Raw genomic sequence first — 26167 nt, 5'->3', positions numbered from 1 at the left:
TATAGGCAGATTCTTGAATGACTTTGTCTAAACTCCTGGATCCAGCTATGCCTGAAACCTTAGAGTTTCTGTAATGTGAACCTCTGATTCCAATAGTTTTTGCTCTGTAAATTTGAGAGGGTTTTCTGTTGCTTGCAACTAAAAGATTTTTGATAAAATAGACCTGTGATAAGCTTCTATCTATATATTTAAAAATATATGTATAAGTACTCAATATTCTCAATATTTATTCTTGAGGACAGTACTTATTAGGAATATTTCCATGCAATCAACACCTAAAAGTGAAATGACTACATAAAGGGTCTTGGTGTATTTAAAACCATGTTCCAAGAATGCACAGATTTTCACTCTCACCTACACCAGTGCTTGTTTCCCCATATCTGGAAGTAGATCTGAGATGTGTATAACAATGGAAAAATGAACAAGAGACTTGAACTGGCATTTTATGAAAGAATATATCCAAATGGCCAATAAACCTATCAAAACATACTCAATCTCATTAGGCATTAAGGAAATGCAAATTAAAGCATTTCCACAATGTGATACTACTAAGCACCTGCCAGAATAACTGAAATTAAAAACACTCACAATACCAAGATTGTTGAGGATGTGGGGCAACTGGAAATTTCCTTCACTGCTGGTGGTAGTATAAATTGAACCACCTCTATGGATAACTGTTTGGCAGCATATAAAGCTTATAAGGCTGAACATATGCATTTCCTCTGGCCAGCAATTCCACTCATGGGAAATTTACATTTATTCACCAAAAGGCATTGTACAAAAAATATTCATAGCATTTTGTAATAGCTCCACTCCCATCTTCCCCCTGAAAAAAACACAACCCAAAAGTCCTTCGAGAAGTAAACAGATAAATTGTGGTACATTCATATTGTAGAATACTATATAGCAACGATAATGAACAAATGACAGTGATGCACAAAAATATAACTGACTCCCATAAACATAACATTGTGCAAATGAATCCAGATCCAAAAGAGTATACCCAGTATATTATTCACTTATATGATGTCCAAGAAACAGGCAAAAATAATTGATGGTGATAGAAGTCAGGATGGTGGTTACCAATGGGGAGGAGGACCATGTCTGGGAGGATGTTTGAAGGAGTTTTCTGGGTTCTAGTTGTCTTAGTCTGTTTTGTGCTGCTATAACAGACTACTTGAGACTGGGTAATTTATAATGAACAGAAATTTATTGGCTCAAAATGCTGGAGACTGGGAAGTCCAAGATTGAAGGGCTGGCATCTTGTGGGAACCTTCTTGCTCTGTCATCCCATGGTGGAAGGGGGAAGGGCAAGAGAGGGGTGAGAAAGGACCAAACTCACCCTTTTATAATAGTGACAACCCCACCCATGAGGGTGGAGCCTTCCTGGTCTAATCACCTTATAGGGAACGAGAGGTCATTATAGTAAGTGAAATAAGCCAGCCACAGGAAGACAAATATTGCATGTAGTCACCTGACATGGTTTGAATCTATGTCCCACCCAAATCTCATATCAAATTGTAATCCCCAGTGTTGGAGGTGGGGTCTGGTGGGAGGTGATTGGATTGTGGAGGTGGATCCTCCATGAATGGTCTAGCACCATCCCCCTTGGTACTATCCTCATGATAGTGAGTGCTCATGAGATCTGGTTGTTTAGAAGTGTGTAGCTCGCCTTGACCCCCATTCTCTTTTGCTCTTGCTCCTGCTATGTAAGACATGCCTGCTTCCTCTTCACCTTCAGCCATGATTGTAAGTTTCCTGAGGTCTCCCCAGAAGCTGAGCAGATGCCAGCATAATGCTTCCTGTACAGCTTGCGGAACCATAAGCCAATTAAACCACTCTCCTTTGTAAATTATTCAGTCTCAGGTATTTCTTTATAGCAATGTGAGAAAGGATAGAATATATCTATCATACATATTTGGGATCTAAAAAAGCTGATCTCAGCCAGGTGCAGTGGCTCACTCCTATAATCCCAGCACTTTGGGAGGCCGAGGCAGGTGGATCACCTGAGGTCGGGAGTTTGAGACCAGCCTGACCAACATAGAGAAAAGCTGTCTCTACTAAAAATACAAAATTAGCCAGGCGTGGTGGCATATGCCTGTAACCCCAGCTATTTGGGAGGCTGAGGCAGGAGAATCGCTTGAACTTGGGAGGCGGAGGTGGCAGTGAGCTGATATTATGCTATTGCACTCCAACCTGGGCAACAAGAGTGAAACTCCATCTCAAAAAAACAAAAAACAAAAAACAAAAAACAAAAAACAAAAAAACAAAACAAAACAAAAAAAGCTGATCTCATGGGGTAGAGAATAGAATGATAGCATAGGCTGGGAAAGATATGGGTGTGCGTGTTGAGGGGAATGGAGAGAGGTTGGTGAATGGGTATAAACATATAATTAGATGGAAGAAATAAGTTATAATGTTGGATAGCACAGTAGTGTAATAATAGTTATCAGCAATGTATTATACATTTAAAAATAGCTTGAAGTGAGGACTTGAAATGTTCTCAATATATAGAAATGATAAATGGTCCTGGTGATGGGTATCCTCAGTACTCACACTTGATCATTATACATACTATGCGTGTAACAAAATATCACCTGTACCCATCGACATATTTACAAATATTACATTTCAATAAAAAAGGCCACTATTTCTTAGTAATGCTACAGTGGCAATTAAATTTCTTTTTTTTTTATTATTATACTTTAAGTTCTAGGGTACGTGTGCATAACGTGCAGGTTTGTTACATATGTATACTTGTGCCATGTTGGTGTGCTGCACCCATCAAATCGTCAGCACCCATCAACTCGTCATTTACATCAGTTATAACTCCCAATGCCATCCCTCCCCCCTCCCCATGATAGGCCCCAGTGTGTGATGTTCCCCTTCCCGAGTCCAAGTGATCTCATTGTTCAGTTCCCACCTATGAGTGAGAACATGCGGTGTTTGGTTTTCTGTTCTTGTGATAGTTTGCTAAGAATGATGGTTTCCAGCTGCATCCATGTCCCTACAAAGGACACAAACTCATTCTTTTTTATGGCTGCATAGTATTCCATGGTGTATATGTGCCACATTTTCTTAATCCAGTCTGTCACTGATGGACATTTGGGTTGATTCCAAGTCTTTGCTATTGTGAATAGTGCCGCAATAAACATACGTGTGCATGTGTCTTTATAGCAGCATCATTTATGATCCTTTGGGTATATACCCAGTAATGGGATGGCTGGGTCATATGGTACATCTAGTTCTAGATCCTTGAGGAATCGCCATACTGTTTTCCATAATGGTTGAACTAGTTTACAATCCCACCAACAGTGTAAAAGTGTTCCTATTTCTCCACATCCTCTCCAGCACCTGTTGTTTCCTGACTTTTTAATGATTGCCATTCTAACTGGTGTGAGATGGTATCTCATTGTGGTTTTGATTTGCATTTCTCTGATGACCAGTGATGATGAGCATTTTTTCATGTGTCTGTTGGCTGTATAAATGTCTTCTTTTGAGAAATGTCTGTTCATATCCTTTGCCCACTTTTTGATGGGGTTGTTTGTTTTTTTCTTGTAACTTTGTTTGAGTTCTTTGTAGGTTCTGGATATTGCCCTTTGTCAGATGAGTAGATTGCAAAAATTTTCTCCCATTCTGTAGGTTGCCTGTTCACTCTGATGGTAGTTTCTTTTGCTGTGCAGAAGCTCTTTAGTTTAATTAGATCCCATTTGTCAATTTTGGCTTTTGCTGCCGTTGCTTTTGGTGTTTTAGACATGAAGTCCTTGCCCATGCCTATGTCCTGAATGGTACTACCTAGGTTTTCTTCTAGGGTTTTTATGGTATTAGGTCTAACATTTAAGTCTCTAATCCATCTTGAATTAATTTTCGTATAAGGAGTAAGGAAAGGATCCAGTTTCAGCTTTCTACTTATGGCTAGAGTGGCAATTAAATTTCAACGTGAGTTTTGGAGAGGAAAAAAGTTGAAACAACAGCACTGGTAATGGTCTGTATCTTGATTTTGGTGAAGAGGTTGCATGGATCTTTTCACTGTGTAAAAGCTTATAGAACTATGCCCTTATATTTGTGTACTTTTCTCTGTGTACGTTATACTTTAATAAAATTATTTTTTAAAGCATTTGGGTGAGAATAAAATAATTTAGAAAAATTCTACTAGGGGAAAGGACTTCAGAACACAGAGAGAAATGCAAGACATTGCAAAATTGGTCCTGATGCAAGATATTGCAATGATGAAAGGCCAATTTTTCAGGCCTTTGTTGCAAACCTGAAATGAAACATCTGATATATTTCTCATTTGCATTGCTAGGAATTAAATCTTTGGACAAACACAGGAATAAAGTGAAAAATGGACCAAGAGCCAATAAAGGAAGAAAACTGGATGGAAACTTTGGGGAAAGTTCACCACAGTGTCTGTATCTGGGGACTGATACTGTATTGGGAAGGAGATAATTCTGAACTAGATTTTGGAGAGAAATGGTCTGAACAATCTCATAAAAGATTGACATGAGTTCTTTGCTAAAGTCTCTAGAAAGAAATATGGCATTAGATGGTGAAGGACTCTAGAAAATGAAATGAATATGAGTGAATGAATGAATATGAATATAAATGAAATGAATGAAATGAAATGGATAACTGTGTATCATGCTAATAACAAAGCAAAAGGTGCAGTACCTAGGGAACCTTGATTTCCACAGAAAATCTCATCTCAGATATTCAAAGAGATTTCAGTGAAGATGGCTGGTCCCTGGAGTAAATGGCCCTCTAGAATATTCTGGAATTATCCAGAAAACTCTAAAGTTAAGAATGAGTGGAAATTTTACAAAAAGAACAATACATTTTAAATAGAATTTGTACTGTTTAGAGTAAGTAGCTGTGCAAGGATATAATAAGTCCATTATTTGGGGGAAGATGTTGCATTAATTTGTTCAACAAATATTTATTGTGTTTTTTTTCCATGGGGCTTAACTGGTACGAGGTAGGAGGCAGGACTTGACTCAGGAGATGGGACTTGGACACTGGACTAAATTGAGGACTAGCTAAAATGGACAAGGCAGAAGCAGTTTTTTTCTGAGCCACATCCACCAGTGTGCCACATCAGCTTACCACTGCCATGGCAACAACTGGAAGTTACCCTTTCCATGGTAACAAGCCAACAACCTGGAAATTACCACCCCTTTTCTAGAAAATTCCACATATTCTGCCCCTTAACTTGCATATAATTAAAAATGGGTATAAATGTGACCGCAGAACTGCCTCTGAGCTGCTGCTCGCGGCACCCTGCCTGTGGGGTAGCCCTGCTCTGCAAGGAGCAGCAGTTCTGCTGCTGCTGTACACTGCCATTTCAATAAAAATTGCTGTCTAACATTACTGGCTTGCCCTTGAATTCTTTCCTGGGCAAAGCCAAGAACCCTCCCGGGCTAAGCCCCAATTTTGAGGCTCATCTGCCCTGCATCAGTACATAGTAGGTGTGCTGCAAATAGTTTTTGAATAAATAAATGAATTCAAAGATGATTAACGGCTGTTCCTGCTCTAATGAATCTGATGCTGGTGGTGACACAGATGTATCAGCAGTTGCATGATGAAGGCTATGACTGTGGAGCCCCGCAGACTTGGGGAGGAAGAAAACAAGGAGAGAGTTGGAGAAAGCTTCTTAAAGGGAGGAACTTCCTAATTTGTCTGGTTTTCATGAGCTCTGAATATGTGCCTGAACCCAGGCCAACAATTTTACCAACAAATAGGAAGACAGTATATAAGATCAGACCAGCTATTAGTACTGTGCCCACCTCAGGGAGACCAAGTTACCCTGGTTACCCAAGTTTCAAGACTTTTAAAAGTAGGCACTATCTTTATCTCCATTTTGTTGATAAGGAAACTGAGGCTTGGCATGAGAGGTGATTTACCCAAGGGTCATACAGCAAGGAAATAGCAGAGCCATGGCTCATACTATGCCTGATAGCCAGAAACATTACACATCTTCCCATTATGAATAGGAAGCTGGTTAGATGCCCTATAAGTTTACTCCATGACTCTGCATCTCTAGATGATGGGGCCCCATCTTCAGAACTGGGAGAATCTAGTTTGGATTGTTCTGCCTCTTTAACCCAAGAAGAGATTTCTCTGGCTTCGTCTCTGTTGGCCTGAATTCTACTGCTACTTGAACACAAAGACAGTGTCTGAGTGCTCTGTGACCCTGGTTGAAGCAGCAGCAAATGCTGAGAACCAGGCTCTGCAAAATGAAGAAATTATTTGTAAAAACATTTGTGGTCTACATTAATGAGCAGTAACTTGATATCAGGTTATTTATCCAAAGAAACCCATATCCATTTGCCTGGAGCCCCTTGGACTGTGCTGTAGCTGGAAAGAAAGTCTTCCTGTTTCTTTGTTAAAGCAGAAAGGTGAACCTTCAGAAAATGGCGATTTATGCTGAAAAACCCTGACAGACTCTTAACTGAAACTGCATGAATTGTGGTCCTGTCATTTACAGCTGGAGACACCCTGATGATTTTCTGCTTTTGGTTTAAAACATTAGCTAAGCCACTCTGTTATCAATCTTATCTAAAGATCTATTTACCTAAAGTACACAATTACAGACAGACTCCCATTACAATCCAGGCAGACGAAAGCACATTAATGAAACAAGGAGTCTGTGGGATTGGATTGCCTAGCAATTGGTCTGAAAGTCTGCTTTCCTTGATGTCCAAGTGAACAGGCTGTCTAGGGTTTTTCTGTTCAGTTTTTAAACAGATAAAATTGTTACAATTATTTAAAAAGCTAAAAGGAAGCATAGGAAGAACTAACAAATGTTGTTAGGTGTCATGATAGAGGGTAGACAGAGAAAGAGAGACAGAGGAATGGAGAAGTAGGGAAAGAGGGAGGAGAGAGAGGAGAGAGAATGAGAGTGAGCAAGCAGGGAGACAGCAGATAGCTAGAAAGAGGGTGAGAGAGAGTGAGAAAGAGGAGAGAGAGCGAGAGAGCATGGAGAAAGAGAGCAGATAGCGAGGAAGAAGGTGAGAAGAAAGGGGTGTGGCTGGGCGCAGTAACTTATGCCTGTAATCACAGCACTTTGGGATGCTAAGGCTGGTGGATCACCTGAGGTCAGGAGTTTGAGACCAGCCTGGCCAACATGGTGAAACCCTGTCTCTACTAAAAATATAAAAAATTAACCAGGTGTGGTGGTGGGCACCTGTAATCCCAGCTACTTGGGAGGCTAAGGCAGGAGAATTGCTTGAACCCCAGAGGCAGAAGTTGCAGTAAGCTGAGATTGCGCCTCTGCACTCCAGCCTGGGCAATAAGAGTGAAACTCTGTCTCCAAAAATAACCCCAAAAACCAAAAAAAACAAACAAGAAGAAGAAGACGAAGAGAGCGGAGAGAGAAGGAGAAAAACATAGAGAGACAAAGAATGAGAGACAGAGATAGAGAGAAATATAGACAGAGAGACAGAGAAAGAGAGATGGACAGAGAGATTTTGAGAGATTTGTTTAATGCACAGTTTTCAAACCTTTGGTGAAATAAAAACTGCTTTCTGGGGAGTTACATTATTTGATTTCCTTTGGATCTGGGTTGGCTACTTAGGGGCCATCTGACCTCTGATCGATATCCCCAGCCACTTCATGAAGTTCCCTATCATGGATTAATGTCCTTTAAGTGCTGAAAGAGGCTATCTTCCTTCACAGGCGACAAGGAACAGTGGAATCTGGCTTCCTTTCGAGTCAATTTGCAGGAGGACCATGTTCTTACATCAAAAAAAAAAAAAAAAAAAAAAAAAAGGAGAAAAGGGACACTTTGTTTTGTGAGTGATTGTGAGTGACCCTGAGCCAGTTGCATCTGATGTGAACAGTGTCATAACCCCCTCACCCCCATTCCACCCTCTCAAATGCTCCTGTAACTTCTGCTGAGCTTAAGAGTCTTTGGTAGCAAGGAGGGCTCATACAGGCTGTGTGAGTATCATGTGGAAGTGAATTTATTTATTTATTTATTAATTTTAATTTTAATTATTGAGACAAAGTCTCACTCTGTTGCCCAGGCTGGAGTAGAGTGGTGCAATCTCGGCTCACTATAACCTCTGCCTCCCTGGTTCAAGTGATTCTCCTGCCTCAGCCTCCCAAGTAGGTACCCACCACCACCACATCTGGCTAATTTTTGTATTTTTAGTAGAGATGGGGTTTCACCATGTTGGCCAGGCTGGTCTTGAATTCCTGACCTTCAGTGATCCGCCTATCTCAGCCTCCCAAAGTGCTGGGATTACAGGCATGAGTCACTGTGTCTGACTGGGAAGTGAATTTTGAGAAACTTGAGAATGAAGCCAAGACTCCATCCCAGCAATTATTAGCAGCTGTGGTCATGCTGCAGAGGGAAATGGGACTTTTGGGCCAGACTGGGCTGGTTTTCAGGGTTAGCTTCTCCATCCATTAGCAGTGCAACATCTTATAAGTCATGTTTAAATTCTGAGCCTTGGTTTTCTTTTCTGTAAAAGGAAGGTTATAACACCTTCCTCACAAAGTTGTCATAAGGTTTCAAAACACCGTTTGTAAATCACTTGGCACACAGTGAACCCTTAGTAAATGGTGGGATAACAGGATAGACTAACAGGCAGGATAGCGATATGGTTTGGACCCATGTCTCCATTCAAATCTCAGGTCAAATTATAATCCCCAGTTTTGGAGGTGGGGTCTGGTAGGAGGTGATTGGATCATGTTGGTGGATTTCCCCCTTGCTGTTCTCACAATAGTGAGTGAATTCTTATGATATCTAGTTGTTTTGAAAGTGTGTAGCTCTTTACCCCTTCACTTTCTCTCTCTCCTGCTGGCCATGTGAAGATGTGCTTTCTTCCCCTTTGCCCTTTTGCCATGATTATAAGTTTCCTGAGGCCTCCCCAACTATGCTTCCTGAGAGTCAGTTAAACCTCTTTTCTTCATAAATCTCAGGTAGTTCTTTACAGCAGTGTAAGAACTGACTAATACAGAAAATTGATACTTGGAGTGAGGCATTGCTATAAAGATAACTGAAAATGTGGAGGTGACTTTGGAACTGGGTAATAGGCAGAATTTGGGACAGTTTGTAGAACTCAGTACAAGATAGAAGGATGAGGGAAAGTTTGGAACCTCCTAGAGACTTGCCGAATGGTTGTGACTAAAATGCTGATAGTAATATGGACAATGAAGTCCAGGCTGAGGTGGTCTCAGAAGGAAACAAGGAACTTACTGGAAACTGGAGTAAAGGTCACTCTTGCTATGCTTTAGCAAAGAGTGGTTCCTTCATGAATAGTTTAGCACTAACCTCTTGTTGCTGTTCTTACAATAAAGTTCTTACAAGATCTGGTTGTTTAAAAGTCTGTGGCATCTCCCCCTCTCTCTCTGGGTCCTGCTCCTGCCATGTAAGGCTCTCACTCCTGCTTTGCCTTCTACCATGAGTAAAAGCTTCCTGAGGCCTCTCCAGAAGTAGTTGCTGCCATGTTTCCTGTGCAGCCTGCAGAGCCATGAGCCAATTAAACTTCTTGTCTTTATAAGTTACCCAGTCTCGGGTATTTTTTTATAGCAATGTGAGAATGGACTAATACAGATAGTATAGACTGAGGGCTCAAGATAAGCATCAGACACCAAGTGAAAGTGAGAAAGACCGCCCTGAAGGCATCTTCAAGGCAGCAATGGGAGAATGGATCTCTCAATTCTTACCCACTTTGAGAATACAAAACTAGAGAGTGGAAAGGGAGAGAGGCACTTGGGAAGCAATTTCATCAATAGCTTCTGTGATGCTTTGAATCCTGACCCCAAAGGGAAGAGGATGCTTTATCCTTCACCTCAAAATGAATGAGGGAGAGACCACCATTGGGATTGCTCAAGAGTTGAAGATGAGATCCCTGCAGCTGGGGACTGGTGGGCTGGTCTCTGACACCCTCCTGGAAAATCCAGAGAACAGAGGCAGGCTAGGAAGTGCTTCTGGGGCAAAGAAGGTAGAGATGGAGAATAGGTGCTGTGTCAGGAAGTGGTGTTCATCTTCAGTGGTATGTCAGGGGTGTGTGAAACCTGGGGATCAGATGTGACACCAAAGGCAGAAACAGCAACCTGGGATCCTGCCCATAATGACTCCCACCAGTAATGCAGGAGACCCCAATATCATGAGTCTGAAAGGGGTGGATTTCTGAGAAACCAGGATCTGAGGGGAGTGCACAGCTGGTAGAAAATATGTCGAGAGCGGGAACCAGAGTGCTGTAGTAGAGAACTTTGAAAAAGCCAACAAAATTACCTTCAGAATGAGCCAATTTTAGGCATCTGCTGGACCCAGAGAGAATAGAACCGTTTTATGGCAGTGCTGATAAGAGCTTTCCCATATCTCCTATTTTCTTTTCCAGCCAATACAGTTAGGAAGCAAAGGAGAGGCTGGGCACGGTGGCTCCCATCTGTAATCCCAGCACTTTGGGAGACCAAGGCAGGCAGATAACTTGAGGTAAGGAGTTTGAGACCAGCCTGGCCAACATGGAAAAACCCTGTCTCTACTAAAAATACAGCATGGTGAAACCTTGTGTCTACTAAAAATACAAAAAAAAAATTAGCTGGGTGTTGTGGCATGTGCCTGTAGTCCCAGCTACTTAAGAGGCTGAGGTGAAAGAAATGCTTGAACCCAGGAGGTGGTGGTTGCAGTGAACTGAGATCATGCTACTGCACTCCATTCTGGGTGTCAGAGTGAGACTGTCTCAAAAAAAAAAAAAAAAAAGGAGAACTGGGGATCTCCCTGGTTCAAGATAGGGGCATACCCCACATCTCCCTCCTGGGTGGCCTGCCTGAAACCATCCTTAAAAGGGAAGAGAACGGAACCACTCTTCTCCTTGAGGGAAGGTTGTAATGTTGCTTAATATCTTGTCAATGCTTTTGGTTTTTGAATTGTGGCTGTGTTTCATGACTTAAAGAGACTACTAGAGTGGCTGTCACCCAAGGGTGAGCAGAAAAGGGACGGGGTACACCATTTATGCAGGCTCCTGCACTGAAAATATCTGAAGGGAGCAATGAGAGGCAAAGATAAAGTTGTGTTGATGAGATAATCCCAGGCTTCATTCAATGAACAGGGTGTATTCGTGATTAGCGACATTACAAAAGATGGGATGGAGACTTCGTGGGGTTCTTGGAGGGGCTGCAGTGGATTGAGAGTCCTGTGGAATGTCTGTCAGTTGTCAATTTCAGGGACTACTGGGGTGAATAGGGTGTCCTTGAAACATGCCCTGGGCCAGGCGCAGTGGCTCATGCCTGTAATCCAAGTACTTTGGGAGGCTGAGGCAGGTAGATAATCTGAGGTCAGGAGTTTGAGATCATCCGGGCGAACACGGTGAAACCCGATCCCTATTAAAAATACAAAAAAATTAGGTGGCACACACCTGTAATCCCAACTATTCAGGAGACTGAGACATGAGAATTCCTTGAACCTGGGAGGCGGAGGTTGCAGTGAGCCCATACTGCACCACTGCACTCCAGCCTGGGCAACAGAGAGAGACTGTGTCTCAACACACCCTGGACCTTGGCCTTGGTGGGTGAGGAGAAGGCAGAAGTGAACGATTATAAGATGCAGTCAATGTTTTACCTATTCCCCAAAGCTTTTCAAAGTGGGTGGTTATCCTTCCTTCTGCTCTTCTTTTGAGAGTGGGGGCATATGTTCTCTCAACCCACCCACCCCCAGGGAAAAGTCAAGTTTACCTTGTTGAGAAATACAGCATAATGGTTAAAAATGATGGATGGTCCACTAATTAGCAGCTGTATGACCCTTGTTGACAGGTTTCCTCATCTGTAAAATGGAATTAATAATGCCTGCCTCTTAGCACTGTAGACTGCATGGAATTGCATAACTCACATAAGGGGTTTGCATGGTACAAGACACACAATTAAGTACACAGCCAATAACATCAGTTACTTCCATTATCATAATCATGGCTATATAATGTACCAATCACTTATTCTTAAAACTTTGACGTCGTTTTTAACCTCATGGAGAATACAAAAACATACCTCCAGGACGACCTTGAGAGAATGATGATTCATCAGGAGATTTCTTTTCTGAATACTGTGCCATCTTTTTCTGGACAAAAGAGCCAATTTGGCATTATATACACCAGAACACGGGGATGGTTGGGATGTACATAAAATATCAAAAGCATTGAAAAATGTCAATCACAAATCAACCTTAGCTATTATTTTGGACTCAGTCCTTACGAACATTATCTTGAATCTTCACAAGATTCAATTACAGGTGAGAGCCTTCAGCATCAGAAAAGTGAAATGGGTAGTGTAAGGTCACAGAGCAGGCAAACAACATCAGAACTGGGACTCAAAACCCAGAATGAGCCCATGATCCAGGTGCTAACTCAACCAGTTCTGGCTAGAGTTTGTCTGTTTAATGAAGGAAATTCAAGAACTGTGCTTTTACTGGGGTAATTTAAATCCTGAGCCATAGAACGCAAGGAAAAGGGGACTGGGAGGGCTGTTTGTTGGTTGGGGCAGGAAGTGAAAAGGTGAGGAGGCTAGTTAGGGTTAAGGAAGTATCCAAACTGCTTACTCGCGTTCTAAAAGACCCTGCAGAATGCTCCCACCATTCTCACATTCCCTACGAGAATGCCGTATTCATGGCATCTCAAATTCCTTGGTACCTGCCAACAAGCATTGCTTCCTGAGTTTTGAGGAGCCTCTTTTAAGAGGTCTAAAAATACCAAAGAAGCAGTTTGATTAGCAGAGGATGGGATCAGCTAATAAGTAATAGCAACACAGGCGACAGTCATGTGCTAATTGCCTTTTGGGCATTTTCTTCAAGGGCTCTTAGAAGTGAAACATTTTAGTCATGTTAACGTTTTGGCTGCCTTTTCCTGAATGCATAAAAATGATCAGCATAAGAATTGTCATCTCTGGAAATGTCAGTATTTAAATGTTTTAATTCTTGATATTTGGGAGCCATTGGCTTTGATTTTGAAGTGAGAATATTAAGAGATAACATTTTGTGAGCACTTACTACCTGCCTGGGGCTATCCCTGATCCTCCCAACAACCCGATGCGGCAGGAACTGTTATTATTTTTGTATGGAGGAGAGGGAAACTGAGGCAAAGAGAGTAACTTGCCCAAGGTTACATAGCAAGTATTAGAATGGTATTCGTATTTATGGGGCACGCAGCATGTACTGGGAATATAGTAATAAAACATTTGTAGGCCTTGCCCAAATGGAATTTCCAGTTGCCTAAGGAATGCGTTGCCTCACTGTGTGGAACTATCCTTGGTCCTGAGAAGAGAGACTAGAGAATATTGAACATTTTGCCAGTACCAGCCCCTGTGCAAGGCGCTAGGATAGAATCATGAGAAACACATGGTTACTTTCCTCAAGGAGCTACAAGTCTAGTGGTGAGATCAGAAAAATAAACAGGCAATTATGATACAGCATTTGTTTTGGAGAAAATAAAAATTTCAGTGTGTCAGAGCTTGGATTCAGAGTGAATCCATTTAACTTGATATTTACTCAAATTATTCAACCCAATTAAGCTATTTACAAGTATCAGCATTTCAGCCACACATACCCCAGAGCCTCATCTCTCGGTGGTTGGGCCTGTTTTTCTCTCCGTTTTATCTAGCAGGTCTTGGCAGTATATTGACTGGGGATCAAAATATGCCTTTCTTAGAAAGGTGACTCTAATTAGAAATGGCTTATAAATCTTCATTGAAATGAACATTATTTAGAAAGATGAGTCTAGGCCAGGCACAGTGGCTTATGCCTGTAATCCCAGCACTTTGAGAGGCTGAGGCGGGTGGATCACGAGGTCAGGAGTTCGACACCATCTTGACCAACGTGGTGAAACCCCATCCCTACTAAAAATACAAAAATTAGCTGGGCATGGTGGGGTGTGCCTGTAACCCCAGCTACTCAGGAGGCTGAGGCAGGAGAATCACCTGAACCCAGGAGGCAGAGGCTGGAGTGAGCCTAGATCGCACCATTGCACTCCAGCCTCGGCGACAGAGTAAGACTCCGTCTCAAAACAAATAAAATAAAATAAAATAAAAAATAAATAAAAAAAGAAAAAGGGAAAAAGAAAGAAAGAAAGATGAGTCTAAGCCACATGCAGGTTTTTTTCCCCTTTTTTTCTCATCCTTAGCTGTGTTTTTTTCTGGCAGAAACCTGCTAGCATATTTTAGGAAAAGCTCAAGAAAATGCAAATATCCTTGTCTGTGGTCACGGGCACAGTCACATTCTTGTTTGCATTGCCTACAGCTAAAACTGGCACTTCCCCCTTTCTTCCAGAGACTTTTAAAATATATTCTTTAAAAATTGCACCAATAGCTGCCCCTTTTAGAGATATACTTGCCCCTTCTTACTGCAACCTACCAGGCTCATCTTAAGACCACAGGCTTTCTGCAGTTATTTGGTCCTGGATTCAAATCCTAACTCCACCACCTGCTTCTCTGGTGTCTCTGGGAAGGTTGCAAAATTTCTTCAAGCCTCAGTTTCCTCATCTCTACAAGTAGAGATTAGATGTCATGATAGCACTTGCCACACTGGATTGAAGAGTTCATTTTAATAATATATGCAAAGCAATTGGTGCAAAATAGATGCTCAGTAAGTGGTAGTCACTTTTTTTTTTTTCACGTGCCATCAAGGGAGCCTAGCAATTTCCAGGTTAAGATTCCCTGCTTCTTCAGATGAAGACAAATAAATCAAAGAGGTTAAGTGATTTGTCCAAAGTCATACAGCCAGACCAGGTGCAGTGGCCCACGTCTGTAATCTCAGCACTTTGGGAGGCTGAGGTGGGTAGATCTTTTGAGCCAAGGAGTTCAGGACCAGCCTGGGCAATATGGCAAAACTCCATCTCTACTAAAAATACAAAAAAACCCCAATATCAGCTAGGCATGGTGGCATGTGCCTGTAATCCCAACTATTTGGGAGGCTGAGAAAAGAGAATCCCTTGAACCTGGGGGGTGGAGATTGAATTGAACTGAGATCGTGCCACTGCACTCCAGCCAGGGTGACAGAGTGAGACTGTCTCAAAACAAACAAACAAACAAAAACAACTAAACAGAAAGTCATACAGCCAGATAGTGAAAGAGTTGGGAACCAGGTCTCTAAATTCCAGGTAAGGGCTATGCCTGCTCCACCAGCATGCAAATTTCTGGAAAGGTATTGCCATGAAAAACCAATAACAATTTGACTGGTTGAGGGGAGGTCTTGAGAGGTAGCTCCAAGCTATTCCCTCTCTATGTCCCATCTAAACTGCAGGCTCCATTTTCTGTCTCTCTCTCTCTCTTTTTTTTTTTTAGATGGAGTCTCACTCTGTCACCCAGGCTGGAGTGCAGTGGCATGATCTGGGCTCACTGCAACCTCCACCTCCCGGGTTCAAGCAATTCTCCTGCCTCAGCCTCCTGAGAAGCTGGGATTACAGGTTCACGCCACCATGCCTGGCTAATTTTTGTATTTTTAGTAAAGATGGAGTTTCAGCATGTTGATCAGGCTGGTCTCGAACTCCTGACCTCATAATCCACCTGCCTTGGCTTCCCAAAGTGCTGGGATTACAGGTGTTAGTCACTGTGCCTGGCTTCCTTTTTTTGTCTAAGCAGGGTTGGTTTGGCTTTAATGTTATGTAATTAATGGCTGCTTATGAGACAAGAGAGCACTAGAAAGATCCTACTCATCCAAGTCTCAGTTGTACATCTACTATGTGGCAGGTCCTGTGGGATACCAAGGTGGTAACAACAAAAAAGCTACCACGTTTCTTGCTCTGGAGGAGCTTATAGTTTCCTAGGGAAGATAGTATTACAAAGATGAATTTTATGGTGCAAAAGAAGCATGTGACTTGGATTGGGAGGTGGTGGCCAGGGAAGTCTTCTCAAAAGAAATGACATTTAAGCTGACACTGAAAGATGTAGGAGAGATTGTGTGTGTGTGTGTGTGTGTGTGTGTGTGTGTGTGTGTGAGAGAGAGAGAGAGAGAGAGAAAGAGAGAGAGAGAATGTTCTAAGAGGAGGAGGAAGATATCAGGCAGAAATTCCAAAACTAGTGTGTCTCCTTAGTGGTGACCAAACGATGAAAGATGAGGCTGAAGAACCTGCCATCGGCCAGATCATGCAGAGACTTTTAAACTTCGTTAAAGATATTCATCTTCATTGTGAGGACAATAGACGGTCATTGAATTGTTTTAACAAGGGGAATGACAGTATCACACTTGCATGGAAAGACAATGGGTCAGATGGAAGGTAAAAAGTATAGTTATGGGGCCAATGGGATGGTCCTGGCAATAAATAATGGTGCTATGGACCAGGTAGTAACCTTGGGGAAGGAGGCAGCATCCACTGAACACCCACCCTGTGGCAGTTAATTGGACATATGGGGTGATGAAAAGGCAGAGGTCATAGAAGAAGCTTGGGTTTCTACTTGAACAACTGGGTACATGACGGCATCATTTAGATGGGGAAGGTTTTACCATCAGATAGGCATTCGACTGGGCAAGGGTAGTCAAGACTTCAGTATCCTTCTGCTGGTGATTCTCAGCTGTGAATTGTCTTGCCCCCTGAGGACATTTGGCAATACTGAGATGTTTTTGGTTGTCACCATGGGGAGGCTGTGACTGTCATCTAATAGGGAGAGGCCAGGAAAGCTGCTTCACACCCTGCAATGCAAGGGATAGCGTATCTGGCCTCAAATGTTCAACAGTGCCAAATTTGAGAAACTCTGCTGAAACACAAAGCCTGGAGAGAAGTAACACACTAGATATTTCCCATTATTTAAAGCTTTAGTGGGAGTTCATGGGGGCAAAGTCCTCCCTAATTTGACAACCCTTTGGGACAGAAACTTGGGTAACTTTGTGTATGGAGAGGGAGAGTGTGAAAAGAGTGATCTACTGGAGCTCTGTGAGGGAACATTTTGTCAGACAGGATACCAAGAAAGAACTTGGCTTTTGCAGAAGAATGGGAATACGCCCCCCTCCCTTCCTCCCTGATGTATTAGAAAATGAGTTCTAGGTTTGGCTCAGTGTCTAGTACCACCCTAAGTCTATATCCAGCCAACATTCAAGATTCAGATGGCTTCACTGCACCTGTCTTTCCATGATAGAACTTGTTTCTACCTCAAACTCACATATATATAGTTTGCCTTTCTTTTGGTAGTTGTTATGCACCATCTTGATTCATAGTTATTTATAAATGTTCTTTCCAACAGAACTGTGGGTTCCTTGGGAGAAGACCACAAGTCTGCTGCATTTTAGCGCCCTCAAAACATCTGTCACACGGGAGGTGCTCAATATATACCTCAAAAGATGACCCTGATCATGGACCAGGCTGCAATGGGGGGATAATCTCTGTCCATTCTGCCCCTGATCTACAGCCCACCACGAAACCCCTGACAATGCTGAACCTATCCCAGAATCTGTCCCAGTTGCATAATCTCCCCGCTTTGTGAAATCCAGAAACCCCGAGGCATTTCCAGGCTTGAAAGCCGATTGCCAGACGTGGCTAATTTTCAAGTTATTAAATAAAACTACCGATTGCATAAATTCCAATTTAGGCAGAAATACATTAGATCAAAATTGAGCCCCGCAAGGAATTTTCTCAGCAGAGTTTGAAAACAGGAATTTGGAAGGGAAAATGCCACCATCTCATGATAGAAGGTATCCCATTATGATGATTATGATTTTGAATTTAGCTGTCAGAAATATCTCTGAGAAAAAATGTGTTGGTTTATTCAGTCCAAGAAAGGTTTAATTGGCTTCTGTCAGATTTTATGGAAGTGCTATTTGCCACTGAACTCCATATGAATGTTTGCAGCTTTTCAATGTAACAGCTGATGGCTGAGTCTTTGGAGGCTGTGGAGATGTTGAAAGGAAGTCAAGAATAAGTTTCTTTCCACAGTTGTGCAAAGGCTTATCTAACCAGAATTTCCTTAAGCCTCACCAAACAGTGGAAACAGATGGGGGTCACAGGAATAAAGATGGCATACATTCCATTTGTTTAGATCCATGCTCGTGTTATTCTCCCTACATTTTTCAGAGTGTCCAGAGTGTCTCATTTGATTTTCTTTATTCACTTCTGTGTCCCCACCACCTATAACCATGCTTGGCACACACTTGGAACTCAGTACATGTTAGTTGAGTGAATAAATGTTCCCACTGGGGGAACTCTACTTTTTCCCTCACCCCTGTAGCTCTTTGATGGGTACTACTATGGAAAACTGCCCTTGAGATTCCTAAGCAGTTGTTGTGTAGGGTAGGAGATAGGGATGACTCTCTTTTTTAGGTTACCCTCTGTCAATGCATGGCTTGGGATCCCTATTATTTGAGTTTTTGTGAAATCATTTGTGCAAGTCACTGCTGAATAGTCAATCCAGTACTCATCTTCGATATCACCATCGCTTCCTTGCCCCTGCTTTCCATACTCATGTTAGATCCATACTTTCCCAGACATTCTTACTGCTAGAAAAGAGAGGTGATGCTGTTCTGGAAAATTAGAAATAGAGAAAAAAGGTCAGGAAGGTTCTTGGAAAGCTTCTGTTTGCCTCATAAAAGGGACGAACATAGCTTTTCCTCTCTACTTTTTCCTCTTTCTGCTGGAATATGGATGTGATGCCTGGACCTGGGACAGTCATTTTGTGACCATGAGGGAAAAGGCCTTGCCAGCCTGATGCTAGTGAGCTCTTGAGCCAATGCCAGCAGCTATCCACCTCCAGACTTCTCACATGAGAAAAATAAATTCCTATTTATTTACTTCACTGCTTTTCAGTTTTTCTCTTACTTGCAGCCAAAAACAACCCTAATTGATATATGGTGTTTTCCTTTTCCTTTTTCCTCACTACCCTTTGGCTCTCTATGGGATTAAAACATGAATAATGGGACTGAGCTGAGAGGTAAATCCAAGGGACTCAAACCATGCTCAGGAGCACCCCCTTCTCCACAACTAACACATTGCATCTCTCATGCAAATATATTCTCATACCAACTCTAAAAATATCTTTGGACCTGCTTCTTCCCTTCTACCCTTAAGCTGGGGCCTGGCCTCATTAATGATGGACCTCACTATGTGACTTTACAGTTAATACTCAGGTTCCTCTAGACTTCATTTCTGGGTTAGGCATATCTTCAAAACAGTCATGGTAGCACTCATGTCCAATCAGAGAAGGGAGAGGAGCACAAGCAACAATAATGACCACTGTAACCACTTACTGGAGGCTAACTGGGTATTGCGCTCAGTATTTCACATGCATTATTTTATTTCATCCTTCCAAAACATCTGTGCCATAGATCTTATTGTTCTTCAACCCCATTTACCAGAAACTCACACTAGAGTGTCAGAAAGAGGATTTGAACCCACCTTTGCCTGACTTCAAAGGCAGAGCTTCTAACTAATTACAAAGCTTATTATCCCATCAATGAGACTCTTGGATCATTTCTTCACTCCTTTCCCACCCTTCCCTCTCCCTGCGGAGCAGCTGCCTATTTGCAGATGGGACAAATAGCCTGCTTCATTTTGCACAGCATGAAGAGTGCCAATCGCTTTTCCCGTGTCAGGAGGTAATGAACACAGTCCTTCCCTGCATCCTGATTTATCACAGAAAGGAGCCGACTGTCACATGGCTATGCAATTAGACACAGCAAGATTCACTAAGGCAAGCATTGCCTGTCCAAAGCATTAGGCCACAAAAATAACAAAACAAAACAAAAAAACCCAAACAAACCACCTAAACAAAAAGCATGAATTCTGCAATTTATCTCATGCAGTAGCAATGGAGCTAGAAGAACCCCTTGGAAAGAGAAAAGAGTCCCTTCTCCCTCATTGTTCTTTTCCTGGCTTAAGTCATGAACGATATAAAAATGGAGGTACAGCCAGCCGAGATTCTTTAGAACTGAATCTCAAGTTGTTGTTAGATATTTTATTTTGTTTTATTTTTTCAGGGTAATCAGTGATTCCACGCAGGGGGAGTGGTCTCAGTGATTAGAGGCCAGAGAGATCACTGAGCACTGACGTCACCTTTAACAAAAACCAAAGACTCACCACAGCCCAGCATTTATCTCTTCAGGTCACAGTTTCTTCTATTTGGACAAGGAGGAAAATCATTTTATGTTTGCGGTGGAAACGTATTGTGCTGGGAGTCAAGGTTTCTCTTGTTGGGGAAAATGTTTCTCAAATATGTTGGTTCTCCTTTTCTGACTCCAGGCAGCCCAGCTGGGTGTATGCTGGACTGGGCTTCCAAGAGTGTCTCTGGAGACATCCATCCTCATCATTTGGGGGTGGGGGGCAGGGGGTGGGGTGGCAGGAAGGATGGAGACTGTCAGGCCCAGATCTTTTCCATACCTGGGATTCTGTCTGGTTAGTCCCCTTCTTCAGGTACCTGCCAACTTACCTCTCAGCAGAGAACTAGACCCTGGGGATCTTCAAGCCCCAGTCTACCTAGGTACTAAAGCTTATTAACGATACCTCTATTATAGAGTTGTTGAAAGGATTAAACAATGCCATAATGGTGGCTACCATTTAATGGTATTTACTTTATACCAGGCTCTGTTCTAACAGCATTACCCACATTAACTCCTCTAATTCCCACAGCACTCCTTTGATGGGGAAGCATTTTTACATGTATTTCATCTATTCTGAGATGCACCTTTTCTTTCTGCATTCCAATACCTCTGAAACTGGGATACATAATTGAAACAGGTGATAGTTTAATTTGTTGAGTTTTCTTTTTTAGCAGCACAAGAAAATGGTGATGCATCTGGAAATGGAAGGCTTCTTAGATTAGATAAAATGTGATACACTTGTTTCACAGAGCAGCAAACTGAGGCACAGAGAGGAAGTGAGTAGCCCAAGGTCACACAACCTAGTAAGTGGCAGTATTGGGGTTCGAACCCACAGAGTTTGCTGAAGAATATGCTCTTTTATTGGTTGGTTGATTTACTGAGACAGGATCTCGCTCTGTCACCCTGGCTAGAGTATAGTGGCACAATCACAGCTCACTGCAGCCTTGACCTCCTGGGCTCAAGCAAGCCTCCTGCTTCAGCCTCCCGAGAAGCTGGGACCATAGGCATATGCTACCACACTTGGCCAGTTTTTTTTTTTTTTTTAAATTTTTGTGGAGATGGGGTCTCACTATAGTACCCAGGCTGGTCTCAAACTCCTGGGCTCAAGTGATCCTCCTGCCTCGGCCCCCCAAAGTGTTGAGATAATAGACATGAGCCCCTGTGCCTGGCAGAATCTGCTCCTTTAATAACTAAAAGCTAGGATATGAGCAGGGCACCCAGAATGGTTCCTGGAAGTTTCAGGATCTGCCCAAATTAGGGATGCTTCTTTTCTCTCTGGGTTTTTAATGACAACAAGGTAGGAAGTTCAGGTTCTAAGAGATGGAGCTTGTATAGAGGATTGCAAACCTTTACAGATTTTGTCAAATGCTGCTTTTGAGTTCTCATTCTAGAACATAAAGGGGGATGTTCTAAGCACCTCTCTTTTTCAGCCTTTTCCAAGGCAGAAATCATGGGTCCATGGTAATCCTATACACAATCTGCCTCTCCCCTCCCCCGTGTCTGATCTCATTAGACTTCTTCTGCTTCCTTGGGAAACAAAGGGAAAAGAGACTCCCTAAGCAGATTAGGGGGCCCAACATACGGGCAAGCTAGACGGTTTCTTTAACAAAAGACTTTCAAACCGAGGATTTGCATATGTTTTTTATATTCCTTCAGTTAAAAAAAAAAAATCATGAAGATCCTGTACAAGGCAGTTGCCAGTGGAATATTCATTAGGATATAGCAACCTCCAACCCTGTGGGAAAGGAAAACGGCCAGTTCAGAGGGCTTCGAGACCCTTTTGAGGTTTTTTCCAAAGTCATTCATTATACTAGCAGGCAGGGGACTCTTAATATTACCACGCGGCCAGTGAACCCACACCTTCCTCCAGGAGAGGCCACTCCTCATATTCTTCCTCACTGGACACTTACCAGGACGCCTGGCATTTTGTGATGCTATTTTTAGGTGTCATTCCCTTTCCTCCTCCAAACAAACCTGGAAGCTATTTGAAGCCAATGATTGTGTCTTACACCTTATTTTTCTAGCCCCTGTGGTGCTGGGCACATTGAACAGAACAACCATTTATCACAGCTTGACTAGAATGGTGAGATGGAGAGAGCTTGTGCTCAGAGCCAGACGACCCGAATTCAAATCCCAGTTCTGTTCCTTGCCCATTGGGTGTCCTTGGGTAAGGGACCTGTCCTCTCTGAACCTCAGTGTTGCCATCTCATGAGGAGGTAACAGTTCATAGCTTGAAGGATTGTAGAAGGTTCTGAAAATATCACACTTAAGAGTTTTTTGAGTTCAATACGTGGCACATGATGCATGCATACTCAATACGTGCCAAATATCATCATCATCATGATCATGACTGCAATTATTAGTTGTTTGGTTTACCCCAGACATCAATCCTGATCTCTACGTATTTCCTTGTGGCTTGTCACTTTCTAGTGACCCTAGATTAGTTTAATTAATGCTTTACTATAGCTTTAAAACCTTGAAATTCCTAAAGGCACGATCTTTTGAATGTGAGCTAGGAACCCCCTGGCGTCTTCATTATTTCCTAGAAAGTAGAGAGGGGTGCAGAAGGATTTCAGTGAAGCTCTTGGGCCAGAAGCCTTGGTCTATCCAACAGTTCCCTGGAAGCCTTCTTCCTATCACTTGACCTCCCTGAGTCCCACTACCCTCCTCCCATGAAAGAGATGATCATTTCAACTTCTACATCTTCCTCCACTCTCTACATCTCTCTATGGTAGGATGAAAAACTCTATTGCATTTATTTGAGTACAGTGGCTTGTTTTTCCCAAAATCCAACATGCAGACACACACACACAAATACACACACACGCACGCGTGAATCTAAATTAGCTGTCCCTTTTCTTGGCTCCCACAACACCCTCTGATACTTCCTCCACACATCATTAATCAACCTGCATTATAACAATGTTTCTTATCTCTTTTACTCCCCATCCCAAGCATACACACTATAGATTGTGAGATTCTTGAAAGCGAGTCTCATTTTTAACTAGAGCAAGTGTTTAGCACCTAACAGGGGTTCAATAAATCTTTACTAAATAAATGAAATAACAATATAACTAAAACCTAAAGTGTGCTTACTATATGTCAGGAACTGTGCTCATAGCTTTTGGCGTACATTAACTCATTTAATGCTCACAGCAATCCGATGAGGAAACTCTATGATATTTCCGTTTTGCAGATGGCAGCACTGAAGCAGAGAAGTTCTGCAACTTGCCCAAGGCCACAGGGCTGTGAAGAGGCACATCCAAACCCAGGGTGATTCTGTCTGCTGCTCCTGCCCTGATGCTCACCCTCCCTATTGAAGTGTTCATTTCCCTCTTCATTCTTTGCGTCATTCATTCCCCCACTGCTATACTGGAAAGTTCAGTCCCAGAGGGGGCTGCTCTAGATTGAACATCTTTCTGTGTGGTATTTTGAGATGAAAGGAGATGGAAAAAGATTGTATCTTGCAGAGTGGTCTTGCTAAGAGGGCTGAGTAATGAGGAGTGCACAGAGATAGGTTGAGCCTTAGAGAAGCGCAGCTTGGGAACATTTTGGACCACATGGAGAGCCCTTGTGAGTTTTAAGCTCTCCTTCATGGACGGACCACCCGCCAGGCCCTCCTTCCTGGGGCATGACTGTGAGCCACAAGTGTGCCTTGTGGATGCACCAGAGTGGACCAGCATTGCTGAGCTTGGCCAATCCATGCAAAGTGGGGTTTGAGGGTACAAGAACAAATGCACACTTACAGTTGTGCTTACCCATTAATGGTTATTTAAAAACAGGAACTATTAACCTCAGTCATTCAGCACCCATCGATTGTTCTTTGTTTTTAAAATCAACAACACCGTTTCATGTCCCATAAACACATTATCCAGCGTTAACATCACAGTGGACAGTTTTCATAGCTTATTTCATTTAGTCCTCACACTGCTTCTGCCTAGTTGATGTTGCTGTTCTAATTTCATAGACACAAGGAAATAAAGTCTCAGAGACGCGAAGCAATTAACTTGTCTAAAGTCACACAGCTGGTGAATGGCAAACCTAGCCTTCGAACCTCAAAAGTTGACCCTCTGCAAGCTCTCCACAAAGAGAGGGGATATGCCTGTTTCTGGAGACCGGCAGATCTCTGAGAGTAAGTTCTGTGAACGGCAAACCTACAATTCATCTGATTTTTTTTCTGATGTTCTACAGTGTCACTGCTGATTTATTCCATCATTTTGGAATTACTGGCTAATAGGATGGCCCAGCTCACTGCTCTGGTTCGCGTTTTCATTCTTTAAGAGAAACCGACCATTGACAGCAATAGGGATGTGTCTCGACAATTTAATTACACCAACCATGACTCTCCTTTCTCCCCCTGTTCCTTGTTGGTCTTGAGGCTAATTCCTATTTCACTTGTTCTCTAAAATATGATTGGTTTCAGCAAGAGGGAAGACTTACCTGCCTTAGGTTCTCCGAGGCATAAAAGGGCCGGACAGCCCCCGCGTTGGGGGAACTCTGAAGTTTCTTGGTGGCTGGAACCTTGGTCATCTTAAAAATCCTTCAGGCTTCAGCCTGTGTCCCCAAGGCAAGGATTTTTCCAGAATCTTCTACTTCAGTAGTCACTGGTATGAGAGGTTTCGGCAGCTTCTCCCTGATCCCCAAGTCCCAATTACAGAAATTCCAAAGCGGTTTCCGTGAGGAGTAATGAGAAAGCACCTGGGTCTTCCACAGACGGGATAAGGAAGTCCGGGTAGGGCAGAATCAGGTGAGCCTGCAATTATTTACTTTTTGAAAGGTTACAAACTTCTGTAAGCTTCCCCCTCTTCAGAAGGGGTATCTTTCTCTTCTATAAGCAAAATAAAATATGAACTAAAAAAAATAAAATAAAATTCCAGTGACAAAGTGTGAGAGGGGTCCCGTGGAGGGGCTCCCAGATCCCATCCTCCAAGAGTGGTCGAGAACTAAGGCGGCCCCAAAGAGGGGTTTAGCGCACTGCGGGAAAGTCGGCAACTGCCAACCGCGGGGCGGGGGAGTGGGGGGCACCCAGTTGCTTGGCTACGGGACGCGGAGGAGGGCTTCCTCATTGGCTGGAATTGGTGGGGGCGGTGTCGTGGGGATCGTGAACTCCCCCAGGTTGCTGGGACGCCGGCTCAGAGCAGCCGGCTGCCACGGGAGCTGCATTCTTTAAACAAATTGGTTTTTCTTTTCGGGCCTGAGGACCATACCCTTTCTCTCTGCCTAACTACAAGCAACTCCTTCCTTTCAAACTGCTCTGTCCTGTTGCTAACCCACTAGTAATTTTTTGTACCTTGGAGTGGGTGGCCTGTAGCCCTGCAATTCTTAACCTGAGAGGCCTGTTTCTCCCTTTTTCCACCTGACAAACTCCTGCTCATCCTTCAAAGCCCTTCATTTCATAAAATGAAATATTGTTATTCCATTTATTTAGCAAAGATTTATTGACTCTTTGCTAAAATAACATAAAATAAAGTAAAAATAAAATTAAAAAAATAAGACTCGCCTTCAAGAATCTCACAATCTATAGTATGTATGTTTGGGATGGGGAGCAAAAGACAAGAAACATGGTTATAAAGCAGGATGATTTATGATGTGCTGGGGAAGTATCATAGGGTATTGTGGGAGCGAAGAAAAGGGACAGCTGTATATAGGTATAGATATATGCACACACATACATATGTAAATACACATATATAGACATGTATATATGTGTGTATATAAGTATTTGTGTGTGGGGGCATGTGTGCATATGACATTTATTGAGTGCTTAGGATGTGCTAGACACTGTTCTAAGTGTCACTTATTGACTCAATCCATACAGCACCTCTTTAAAGAAGGCGTTTTATTACCCCATTTCACAGCCTAAGCAGCTGAGGCACAGAGACATTAAATGACAAGTTTAAAGTCATATGTGTGCTGCAACTGAAATTCAAAGCCAGAACTGTTTGAGTCTAAAGAGCAAGCTTTCAACCACTTAGACGCCTAACTTTGCTGAGTTTGGCTTCTATGTCTTTAAAATGGGGATAATAGCTTTGCCACAGGTTGTTAAGAATTGAAGTGGATGATGCATATGAAGGCTGAGCCCATGGGGAGTCCTAGCTAAGTAGTACTATTATTATTCCCTGACATCACTTCCCTAGGAAGAATCAGGCATTCTCA

General features: G+C 42.6%; 1 protein-coding gene across 1 annotated transcript in view; it reads right to left on the bottom strand.

Annotated features, from left to right (window-relative positions):
* The window catches only part of CCDC60 (coiled-coil domain containing 60), a 207597-nt gene extending 182592 nt beyond the window's left edge, over nt 1-25005 (bottom strand). The window contains exon 1 of the mRNA XM_023212476.1: nt 24452-25005. Coding sequence (XP_023068244.1) covers nt 24452-24541 — 90 coding nt within the window. The 5' untranslated portion in view covers nt 24542-25005. The remainder of the gene's footprint in view (nt 1-24451) is intronic.
* Nucleotides 25006-26167: the final 1162 nt, after the last annotated feature.

Source organism: Piliocolobus tephrosceles, chromosome 10, assembly GCF_002776525.5.
Source record: "Piliocolobus tephrosceles isolate RC106 chromosome 10, ASM277652v3, whole genome shotgun sequence".
In the NCBI taxonomy this organism is placed as follows: Eukaryota; Metazoa; Chordata; class Mammalia; order Primates; family Cercopithecidae; genus Piliocolobus; species Piliocolobus tephrosceles.
Note: the sequence above shows the minus strand (reverse complement) of the source record. Positions and strands in the feature narration are given on the sequence as shown.